At 38.2% G+C, this 12,894-nt stretch overlaps 1 protein-coding gene across 1 annotated transcript in view; it reads right to left on the bottom strand.

Moving 5' to 3' along the window:
* Nucleotides 1-2,476: 2,476 nt before the first annotated feature.
* MEMO1 (mediator of cell motility 1) overlaps nt 2,477-12,894 on the bottom strand; it is a 29,625-nt gene continuing 19,207 nt past the window's right edge. Inside the window, exons 7-9 of the mRNA XM_082049802.1 lie at nt 11,666-11,742; nt 6,144-6,248; nt 2,477-4,777 (exon numbers count right to left, since the gene is read on the bottom strand). Of these exons, the coding sequence (XP_081905928.1) occupies nt 4,646-4,777; nt 6,144-6,248; nt 11,666-11,742 (314 nt within the window). The 3' untranslated portion in view covers nt 2,477-4,645. The remainder of the gene's footprint in view (nt 4,778-6,143; nt 6,249-11,665; nt 11,743-12,894) is intronic.

The following is a 12,894-nucleotide window of genomic DNA, read 5'->3' as shown; positions in this document are numbered from 1 at the left end:
ACTTCCTAGTTCAATGCTTAACATAATGATTTATTCCTCTTGTCATTTAGGCCTTTGTCATATACAGAGCAGATACCGCATCACTGAAGTCTAAAATTTCATTACCAGCTTCACTCACAGTGGATTTGAGGCCCAGGACAATTCTTTAATGGGATTTAAATACATCTACTTGAATTCTGATATATTTTTGCTTGAAAACAGTAATTAAATAACTCTGGTTTCACAAGCTTTGGAAAAGGCATGTAGAACTCTTTGTGAGGAATACATATTTACATTAATGTCAATGGAGATCACAGGGCTGAGATAATTATTTACTTCTCTTAAATCCATCGAGAACCAGGGTTAGAAACATGGGGGGTATGGGGGTCCATCTGCCCCGTTTGCGTAAAGGCCAAGACACTTTTATCTACCTGTAATCTAAAGATATCAGCATAGGATTCTCACCCTTGAGCTTCAACAAATTGAGCTAGACCTAAGAAAATACCTCCAACACTTTATCGCTTTGAAGCAGCAGTATGGGCTGCCCACCCCTGCACCCAGCCCACAGCTGCACTGGGCAACAGTCACAGCATGTCAGCTCCCAAACAGGATTGCGGAACAGTTGCTGACATTACATTGGAAGAGTAACTATTTTATTTCCTGTCTATGCCCATTCTCGCCATCTCCCTGCCCTTTCTAAAAAGATCCGAGCCTCTGCCAAACCCTCCTCCAACCCGACAACACCAAAAAACACAAGCAAACAAACTGGCATAATCTCTTAATTTGGAGGTATCACTACCACGGCATTTTAATTCCTGGGGTACAGGCAATGGAGACATGTCTCGGATCCCAGCATTAGGGAATGCACAGACTAAATAGGTACCAGAGGAGATGGGAAGAAGCCAATGCTGAGTTTTCAGCTAATGCTGGAGTAAGATAAGCCCCAAATGACACCAGGCATCTGGAAGTTCTCTGCAGTATGCACAGACAAATTGTCTTCAGAATTAGCCAAAATCAAATAAGAGGGAAAAAAAAAAAAAAAAAGAGCCCTACAGACAATTAGAATAGAGACAATAGATTTTGTGTGACTGAAAGAATAAAGTCAGTTCATCCTTACCGACCAATTCCAAATCATGTTTTGCAACCATCTGTTGAAAAGGCCATCTGGCTGAGCTGCGGGCCCTGAACCAAGCATCTCCCATCTTTGGGGTGTGCTAAACTGGATCTTGAAATTCAGTTTTTCTTCACACTGAAGATCTTTTCATAGGCTAGCTTGAAAGCTTAATTTCAGAAAGTTTCTCACAGAAATAGGAAGGGAAAAGGTTACCTATACATGGGACTTGAAACATTATTCCATTAATGTAATAGTTTGGGCAACTTTTGAGAGCAGATCAGAGGGTAGTTAGCACGCTGAATTCAGCCTGAGGAAATAACAACCACAAATCATGGTGACTGACGTCATTTGAAAGCAAAGCTTCCTTTGATGCCAAGAAGGACATTTTTCCTAGGGGAATAAGGGGAAAAGGACAAGCATGATAATGGAAAAACCCGACACCACCCACCAAAATGACAGACGTCACACACAAAGCCCCCATTTCAGTGCCTGAGATGACAATTCCAAACTCCCAAGTCAAACCTGCAGCAACATCCAGAGCCCCCGAGACACAGCAGAGCAAGACCTGGGTCTAAAAATGCCCCGGCAAACTTGGCATTTCTGAAGGCTCCAAGAAATGAGACTGCGCTATAGTAGGAGTTCAGCCAAACAATCACATCGGAGCAAAGCCACTCAAATAATGATTTTGAAAACAAATAAATAAAGCCAAACTCCTTATGAACTGACAAAGGTGGAGAGTTGAAGTAACTACATAGAACTCGCTCCGTGCCAAGAGGGACCCATGTTCTCGGGCCGGGTTGTGAGCAAGCAGTGGCTGCCAATGCCCATGGAGGAAAAACAAAGGAGTATTTTAATCACCATTTTCACACATTACACGTTTCCCTAAAATGCTAAAATTTTAAAATGAGAATCACATCCCTGGCCGGATTTATTGCACCAGAAGAGTGGTCAAAGCTCAGTCATGCTATGCATAGAAGAGACCTCCACAAAAGCAAACAGGACTGTCAAAATTCAATATTGTCTCAACCAGACACTCTTTGTCCCAAAATGCTATATTTAAGTGAGAATAAAATGTGTGGTAAAGCTAAAATAATGAAACTATAGTCTTGACTGAAGATCTTTTCAGGAGATTATTTGCTTTTCCTTCTGACACATTTTAAACTGACACACCAGAAAACTGAGCACTGGAGTCAACTCCTTCCAACCCCATCAAAAGAGAAAAAAACCATTGCATTCTTTGAAGTCAGGTATTTTCTGCTTTCAAACAAATGACTTTTTTTACAACAAATCCTTCTGAAGTTAGGGCAGATTTCACAAAGCTTTAAATGTCTCTGAGTGGGCTTCTGATCTGTTACTGCTGGTTATTATTAGCAGGCACAGAAATTCCCATTTTAATTAGAAACTTTATTTTGAAATACATTATACAGTTTACATGTGAAGTGCTTTCACTGTAAGATATTTCATAACATTGTGCTGAGCAAAATGGCTGACCCATTTCCTTGAAGCTCTTCCAGTTATGTTTTGTTTTTATTAAAACTGTCTCACGGAACTAAGATGCAACTTAGGCATTTGTATTCAGAAGCTAATTATTATGTTCACCTTAGGGAGAAAGTATATACTTAACTGTTCCAATTAACTATGTGTTTTAAAAATTACACTAAACATTTGGCATAAGACTGAAAGTAACCTGAGTCCTAATTAGACTGGCATTCACCAAAGATTAAAAAAAAAAAAATGCTTCATGATCAATCTACTTTTTTAATAAGGCACAGTCAGACAAGTATTTACAAAGACTGGCTACCAATTCAATTCTACCTGCACAGCTTTCCTGCTGCTCTGTCAAAAGTAATCTGAAAGTGGTTTTCCCTGTCTGCTGCTGACTTTCCAAGAACAAGGCAGAGCAATAAGGCAACTGAAAGAACGGACATGCACAGGAGTTTGGCATTTGGGATGGATTCTGAACATCTGCAAAGTAGTTCATTTTGTAAATGGAGCGTTCACCTGCTACTATTAAAATGGTGGCCAAGTGTGACAATGACAATAGAAGTGGTGCAAGCAGTGCCTGTTTGCAAGAGGGTATTTTAATAGGAATAAACAAGATGTCTGGCATGCTTTCAGGCGAAGACTTTGCATGCAGCAATTCCCCCAACTTTCAAAGATAATCTAAATTAAATTCTGAAATTCCTCTCTGCCACTCGGGAAAAGCTGAATATACCAGGAGGTTGCTTGACAGCAGGTGAACTATCAGGGAATGAAATCTCCATTTAGATAATGAGCCGGTACTGCCATCCTACTTTGCATTTCTTATTAGAACAAAAGGAAGTCTTCAGGAATGATAACTCAAATAATTACACCATTATTTTGGCTGGAAGAAAGTTCCAGAACTCTTAAGATGTGATGATGTTTAAAGAACATGAAACAATTCTACCCACAGTCAAAGAATAAAGAAGAAACAATTTTAAAAAAACTTTAAGACGACAAACCTTACCTTCCCCTCCCGATTAAATCTTTCAGAAAAAATCGCTTGAGCTTAGTACTGTATGGCTTCTGTGGCCTATGAATGCTTCATAGGTACTCCTAGAGAATTATCATTTTCAAGCTACTGTTTGTTTTCAATTTTAAGTTACTTCAAATAAAATACTGCATCTATTGCACTTTAATAATCAAAATGAGCATAAAAATCATTAAAAGTGTACTTCTGATATAAATTCATATCACATACTAAAAGATACTATTTAATAGATAATAGTAAAACAAAAATAATAGGAATATACAAAAGTTCTTAAAAATTCTTTTGCACAGCTGAACTCATGGTGCAGGTTTAAGATAAAAAAATCCTTAAATGAAGTAGTCATAACAAATGTTGAATATAAAATACATTCTAAAGTATTTTACAGAATGGCTGAATTATCAAGCATAAGAACTAAGGACAAAGGATGTTAATGACAAGCAGCCACATACAGAACACAAAGCAATAAGTTTAAATCAGACTATTTTGGTTTGTGTAGCCCTTTATTAGCAACTAAAATAGAAGATATCTGTTGTACATCACGGGTAGTAACTGACTATACTGGAGTTTTATTATATTCTAATACAGGATACTTATAAATGCATTGTTTTGCTTTTTTTTTTTTCTTTTAATAAAAAGCTTCCACCCCTTTTTCCGTTTACAACTTGCGAAACTATTCTGAAAGCTGAGTACATGTGCACAGGTCTGCAAAGAGTGCAAATTTAGGATATGGTAAATGCTTTACATGTTGTATTTGTAAGGACTGTCTGCCACCATGCCTTCATAGCCATTATCTTAAAAAGAAAAAAAAAAAAACAAACCCAAAATGTTTCAATACCAGCCTTCCTTCCATTGTCCTAAACATGAAAGCATTTTTAAATGAGTTGAAACTAAGGAAGGACTACACCTACTAGAAAAGAAGAGAGTTCTATTAGTTTGAGGTTTCAGGATACCCAAAGACCAGGGGCTGTATCTTTGTAAGGGCTGGGCTGGGACCCCGTGTACAGAGTGTGTGCAGGTGCCATCCCTGAGCATTCCGCGGTTCAGTGCACCATAAGCGCTCCAGCTGCGTAACTCACGGAGCTGTCTTGCCAGTTTCGACACTGGCTGGACTGAGCATAATTCAAAAATGAAAAGCTCATGTTCATTCCATTCTTCTGGAGCTCGTTGATAGCCTGAAGAGAGGGGAAAAAAAAAAAAAAAAAAAAAATGGTACCAGTGAAATGATGACATTTGCTAGATCTCAGTCCTCTCCTCTCCCCACAGGGGTCCTTGCATCATCTTTCATACTAATGTACGCACCTTGGAGCAATTTGTGGACCTCAACCATTTCTGTGCTGTTTCATTCACTGCCTCTCCCCCAGCTGCATTTTGTTCTATAAAGCAACTCTAAGCAACCTTTCCAAATGGATCCTTTAGAAACAATGCTTTCAGTTGCATGGGGAATTTATGCAGAAACAAAGATGTAGCAGAAAGAACCCAACACTATTAACACTTTCTAGATCATATTTCTCTCTCATTAAGGAAAAATAATTTATCTAGATAATTTATTAAGTGTGACAACTGGCAAAAGTGAATGAACGGGATTCGGTTCAGATTCACAGCAAAGCTCATCACTATCTTAGGCTGAGTTGGATAGTTTTGCAGAGTTGTCACAGAATCACAGAATGTTAGGGATTGGAAGGGACCTCAAAAGATCATCTAGTACTGAATTTTGCTACATGTATCCCCAATATTGGTATTGCTCATACTAATTTTTATGGACACCACTTTAAAAGGTTCCTCTGCATGTTCTCCATATAGACTACATTTCTAGTGAATTAAGTTTTCTTTTTTAAAAATGTTAATGTGCTTCTGTTTCAGATTTGAATTACAGTAAAAAGACAGTGAGATTCACTCAAGCAGTTTGACAAATCTGCAGCAGTGTTGTAAAGCAGCTGTGACCCAATTCAGACAACTAAGTTAAGCCAGGTTTATGTCTGCACTGCATTATCAAAGCAGGATACCGTAACTAGAAAACACCAGTTAATCTGAATTCTAATTGCCATTAATTCATTAGTTAATGGTGCACTACACTAATAACTACAGAAGCAATCTCTCATCGTATTTGCAAAACTCAAAAATGCTGCTAGACATCACAAGGCACTCACAATAGCTAGCTAACAGCAGTACAGAAAAAAATATATACATGTTTTTAAGTATTGATTCAAAAGAGTACGTATGTACTTCTTCAGGGAGATGGATTTATTTGAACTTTTATTTAGGACTAGGAGAAAGTGAATGATTGTATTTTACTGAAATTCAAAAGCAACATGGTACACTTCCCTTAGGGAACTCAAAACCCTCAGCCCTTGAAAGAGCTTACATTTCTTTATATGTAAGACATGGAAAGCGGAGACCAAATTGAGAACACTTGGAAAAATAAATTAATTCAAGACTTGCCATTTCAGAACTGAGGAACAGTCCAGCAATAGTGTGTTTAAAACAAACATAAGCATTTTGCTAAAAGTCACATTTTTCAACAAACCAAAAGTTACTTACGTTTAATAACACACCAATAGGATGTCTTCCACATATTGTGTTATGGTATTTCTTCAAGTAATTGCTAAAAGATACAGGATCTAGCTGCTCTATAATGCTCATACCCTGAAAAAGAATCAATAGCACTGATTATTTTTTATATATCACCTATTTCTAAGAACACAGAACGCTTCAGGAGAAAAAAACCCTCTACTCTGTATCAAGGGAATCTCAGCATGTGAGCTCTAGCTTGTAATCATCTTGCTGCCATCCCTTGCCAAACTAAAAGTGCAGAAGCTCTCCAAAGCTGTCAATGACGCACAGATCTGTGAAGCTATCTTTGCAGATACCAGTGAAGCTCATGTTAAAAAAGCTCCTCCTGCAGACTAGCTGATCCTGCCTCCAGGGGTGTCCTACTTCCGTAGGATTTTGTACAGCATGTACTAAAAGGGCAAAGCAGGAAGAAGTTTTGCCTCCATCTCCTCTCCCTGGTAACTGAGCTCCAAGCTGAGTACTTGTCTGGGACTTCTGGATGTCCAAAAATCCCAGACAAATCATCAGCACACACACATGCAATTCAAGCACGCAGCAGGTGTGACGTATCCTAGACACATCAGGCATGCAAGGCAGCTGATGTGGGCTCAGAGGGACCATCTGCTCAAAGCATAAACAGCAGATCCAGAACATCTCTACAGCACTAGAAAGTTGGTGTGTGACAGAAACATAAGAGCCAGGAGATGATGCTTTCACTTTACATAAGACAGTCACATATATTCATCCTTTTCTCCATCCACAGTGAGACCCATCATCCCATGGAGTCACACTACAAAAACCAGCACATGTATGGAAAACAAAACCTTTCACATATACAAACTTTTGCATTTTTAAAAGCAAAAATAATCCTACAACTCCATATACAGCCTAGTCTTACCCCATCCCACCGAGCAGATCAAAACCCATGTAAGTAGTTTAAAGCAAGTCTAAATCAATTATTGTTTTATCATGGTTTTCCTATTTTGCCTGCATTAGACTCCATCCTCTTGTGTTTTTCCTTTCTCTGAAAAGGATTAATTCCCTTCACCAGGTAAATGAGCTCCAGACACTCACTAATTCAGTAAGACACATAGCTATACTTCTTACATGTAGCTGATGAAACACAAATGTTTTCCTTAGAGATCGGAAAAAAAAATACACTTTGTATGGGAACAATGGGAGGTTGATATCAGAAAGGGGGAGAATTTCTCCTAAGGTTTCTGCGATTGTCCCAACCCCCTTCCCCTGCTTTTGGGAAAGTGTGGGTGATAAAATGAGAAATCACGATGCAGGAAGCAGTCTGTCTGTCTGAAGTCTCCACCTCAAGAGTGAAACCTCTTGAATGCTCCGCAAGGGCGTTGGCTGATCTGGCAGATAGGCTAATTACTCTGACTGGATCACAGCTTAGAACTGAGGAGCTGGAGATTCCCAGGAGTCAGGGAGGATTAGAAAACAGCAACCATAATCACCACCTTTGTGTACTTTTCATTAAAAACCGACATAAGATGAATTCATAAAGAGATACATTTTATGGAGAAATAAAACCAAACTATGCTGAGCAATTGCTGGCTAGAGTTCAGCTCTTCCAGGGCTCTGGAGAGCATGTTTGGACCCCTGGCCAGTAATTACAGCTGTTACTCACTTCAGATCCACAGAACCCAAATGAGTGCCAAAAAAATAAACGTAGCTACTCTCTAGCTACCAGTGATTACAAAGATATCAATTGCATTTCTCAAGTTTAAGCAGCATGCCTTTGAACCATCCATTTACTTGTAAATTTTGTTTCAATACACAGCTAAAGAAAGCAGACCCAAACTTAGCCATATACTCAAGTGAAACTAAACGTGCATAAGGCACTTACTCAGATCTGAACAGCTCACAAGGATATATTTTATCCATTAGTAAACCCTTTCATGACTCTTTAAAAACCGAAAATCGCTGCTCAGTTGAGGGACTCATTTTATAGCTGTAAGTCAATAGAACATACTGGGCAGAGGCATTTGAGCATTTGCCTCAAATGAGTGGACATGGATTTATGAGAATGCCTAGTAAGCTCATTTCAATGCACAGTTCAGCACTGCAAAACATTTAGAGCTATGCAGTTCATCCCAGCAAACACTAACAGAGCTCCATACATCACAGACTGGAGAAAACCCATAGAAAATGGGTATTAACACATATCCTATAAGCATTCAGCTGTACTGAGCTTTTCAATGTTTTGGATTTAAAAATTGTTGTGGCAGAGGAGCAAAGACTAGAAGTCTAAAATAGTTTTGAGGAACAAAGGAAACATTTTTGTCAGGTTGTGTTTTATTGTTCTAAAAAGCAGAAGCATGAAGCTTATAATTTTCGGTATTCAAAATGACTCAGCAGAGCATGGTTTAGAACAGTGTTATAACACACGTCAAAACCCACATGATAAAAATGCAAACCATCACACAGTTTTGCAGTTTATCACATGGTTATCATGGCACCACACAGAAATTGCATATCTCAGTCAACTGGACACCATAAACGGCACCTACAATACACTAGTACAGTGCACTTAATATGATTAAAAGCAGTTACATTCTTAAATATCACGCCCAATAGGACCTGGTATCTACAAGCTTACAATTTAAAAAAAAAAAAGCCAAAACCCACAGGCTTATTGTATACTACAATAATCCTTTGGCTGGTCAAGTTTAAGTTTGCCATCAGTTGCTTAGTTGCTTCTTCACACTTAAAACCAAACATAAACTAGTGGCACACTTATGGAAATAGAAAAAAACTTGGTCTTAGCACTAGCTAGTGCACCTATCTTTGCACATGTGAGTTCACTCAGACTAGAAGACAAATAGCCAACAGGAAAATTACTGTCTGGGCACCACAGAGAACGCAGAGAGCTGTGGTCTAGCATGATGCCCAAGCTAAGCAGCCTCCCCAGGCCAGAGCACTGCAGAAGGTGCTGGCCCGCTGTGGCGGCACCGCAGAAGCCATCAGAACTCAGCAGTTCACTGGAGCCATCTGAGAAGCCACCCGTGCTGTGCCCGGCTCCGGCACCACAACTGCTGGCTGCTGCTGCGCCTGCATTAACCTCCCCTTCAGCATTTGAGGTAACAGAATCCTCCTGTTGACTCAAGTGAGGTGTAGGGTTTCACAAATAGATGTAAAATGAGCAATCTGGCAGTGAAGACTGAAGTGAGCAGTTTGCATTTTCTGGCTAGCCATAATAAAAATTAATTACTCTTCAATGACATCTTATAGAATACTCCCCCACTTTTATTTAAAAGGATAGTAGGTATCAGGTTATGATATACAAACAAATTATTGCACATCAGCTGCTCAATTATAACTTTTCATCTGAGGATGCTTCCCTAAGGTACCTCTATTAACCGTGGGGCTGTTTACTCCTTTCACCATCACTTCGCGAGGTGCACTGGGTACCCCAGGGTAACAGAGGGGCCACATTAAGAGTTACCATGGAGAAAACTACGTCTGCCCAGCAATATTTACTGCTGTCTATTTTTTTTTTTTTCCTGGAGTCTGAGAGCTCTAACTTTAAATCACAGCAAATAACATTTGTCACAGTGGTTACCAGGTTAGTAAATCTTCAATGCCCAAAGCATTTAGCGTTGTTTGTGAACTAGCCAGGAAAACCATCACGCATCTGTACTTAAGGTCCAGTCTAAATAAAGAAGAGACCATTGTCATCCCACAAGGGCATTTCTAAGGAAAGGTAATTTCATCTCAACCCAGAATATCTTCCTGCTTACAAAGTACTCAGACGACTGCTTTTCTTGTTAGGTCCAATAAAATTATTGGGCCAGTAATAGCAGAGGTTAAAACCTCTGATGGCTTTAGTATAGTTTTGTCTTTATCTCAATGCTGTTTTCTCTGTGTGGAGGCCTAGTGGTTACTACAATACGAGTTTCTTTTGCAGGCCAAATTACATTAAAAAATTCAATACTTATCTAATGAAATAAGAAGCCAAGTGGGGCATGTAAAATTGAATAAACTTCTAAAAGCTGGAGAAACATGTCAGGAAGATCTTTGTGGCATTGTGGATAGCATCTCAAGTGTACTCACAATATTACTAAAAATTTCTGAAATTCACCGAAAGGAAAACCTACCCTGTACAGAGTTTGAATGTGGAGTCAAGTGCTCACATATGGCATAATATAAACAGGCAACAAATAACCACAGTATACTTCTACACAGCATGTTTAATTTTCCGGTTAAACTTAGGATTGAAAAAAGTATTTTCACAGTTATTAAACAGTGACATAATTTTCAATGTTACAAAAAAATATTATTTGCTTTGGGCTGAATAACCACCACAAGAAAGAGTTGGTGCAGCAATGTATTCACTAGAAGTAATTAAAAGCCAAGGTCCAGTCTTTCTACAAGCTTTCACCACAGACATCAACAAAGAGAATCTCTTGTTTGCTAATGCACCTTAATCTACTCTCCTGCAAAAACACTCAGAGCTGCAAATTCTGGGACTCTGTGGAAAAACACTTGTTCTTTCTAAAGAAACCTCTCAACTGACAACAAGAATTATTAAAAATGGGATAAACAGAACAAAGGTAAATTATTTACTGTTTCCATTCCAGCAATGAATAGTGGAGAAACCAAGAGGTTAATAAGGATACACAAAGCAAAATACTCCAGAGACCCCTCCAGCAGACAGGATTTACTCTTTCAAGACAATGAAAAAAATTAACATGCCCTGAATAACAACAGCACTCCCCTTCTAAGAGATTTTGCAGAAGTTACATAAATGATCCAAACAGTTCTAAACCAAATTTTAAGGTTACACACTTTCAGAGGAATTACTGCTAATCTGTGCCTTAAGTATAGTCTTGAATGTTAACACAACTTTTTCATTTAATAATAAATCCTTGGCTCCTGTGACTGCAAAGAAAGCGCAACATAATTGTCATGATGATCTTTATGCATTTAGCATCCCTTTCAGCTGTTTGCCAAACCCAGAATGGAGTGTGGTCTACTGCTACTCCCCAGCAGAGTGAGGGCTAGGGGAAGACTACTCCCAAGGAAAGGGTGACTTTCATTTTCCTGACCAGCACAATCTCCTGCAGCCTTTCTTCCTCAAAATGGGCATTGCTGAAACCATTAGCAGGATCACAAAGCTGGTTTGATATGCAGGTGATCAAGCCTGAACTACCACAATACTTGATTCATAATTCTTATTGCTTCTCAAAAACATAAGAGGGTGTGATGACAGGAATTACATTATGCTAGGGCATTTTAGGTAGGTGAACATGCATTTATTCTCATAAATTATGTTTATTAGATTACACCCACAATATAATATGTGCAGCCAGTAAAATGGACGATACTAGCTAAAAACAACAGCTGAGTTCTCATTGTGGTAAACAAAGGAAAAGTATACATTTCACAAAATAGCTAATTTATAATATTTTGTTAGAGAAATTTCTAAAGTGTTCAGAGAAATGAAATGTACAGGAGAAATTTGTTAGTTAGTTCCACCAAATCCGAAAACTTACCATTTTATCTAGGTGCTCAATGGATCTATAAATTTCTCCTTGGGATTCATCATAGTAACTGTAACGGAACCTCTGACCTTGAAACAAAAATCATGTATAAAATAAAAAAGGGAAAAATCGTAGCTAAAACACTCCCTAGTACTTACTACATAATTGAAACTATTATATTTGTAAAGTAGTAATCTTCATTTATTTTATACTTTTTATCTCCACTAAGGAAATTCTAGGGCAATCATCAAAGTAGTAGCCCAGAAGTAAAGTAAAAAAAATACATGACGGGCAGCTACATTCTTAAAGAAAAACCTACTACGTAGAACTGACACTACAGTATCACGTATTAATTGCCTGTTATTGCCTTGGAATCTGATTCTATAAATTAAAAACTAAAGCAACATTTCATTTCACTATACCGCTTGACAAAGTCAACCCTGAAGTCAGGCTACTTCTGCTTGCACAACAATACCCACAGTAAATGAAGGTTAAAAGAAAAAGTTAATGATAATTCAATGAACAGTTGTAGATGGTTCATTAGCCACAATTGAACCCAGGTCACTCTTGTATATCTCCACCTATTCCACAGTTCAGAGATGAGTAAAATATGCACTTAATTATGTAAGTTGACTAAAGATGACAATGAAAAAAGGGAAGAAGGTCTGTTGCATAACATAAAACAAATCTTTCTGAAGTAGTCCATTTTCCAGCTATTATCAACACTTCAAAGAAAAATAAAGTGTTAAAGCAGGACAGAAGTCAAGGCTTCTGGAATCTTTATAGCTCTGCCACCATGATGAACTGGGATAACTCTGGTGAATAGGCATAAATACTTCAACTGCTACCTCCTCCAGCAGCAAAACATACAAAACTTATTTCCATCAGAGGGATGTTGCCATGTGCAGTGGATTTTTAGCTAATTAGTTTTGCAAGTTGTTTTGAGGTGCTTAAAGGGAGAGTAAAAAGAGCAAGAAACTTCAGACACTTACTTCATTGCAACAGTAAAGAGATGCATATAGACCCATACACCTTCACCATTTATTGCCTCCACTACACTGAAAACACATTACCACATGAATATTCTTCATATATTGTTTGAAATTAAAAAAGAAAAATCCTTTTTTCAGTTTTACAGAGTCATTTAAGTTTCAAAGATGCATTTACCAGAAGTTAAAATGTTCAATGTTTAATAAAATACAGTCTTTCAAAATCACTACAAAATATTCTATAATGAAGAG

Source organism: Streptopelia decaocto, assembly GCF_964273445.1.
Source record: "Streptopelia decaocto genome assembly, chromosome: 3".
Taxonomy (NCBI): domain Eukaryota; kingdom Metazoa; phylum Chordata; class Aves; order Columbiformes; family Columbidae; genus Streptopelia; species Streptopelia decaocto.
The sequence above is the reverse complement of the archived record's forward strand: the minus strand, read 5'-3'. Positions and strand labels throughout refer to the sequence as shown.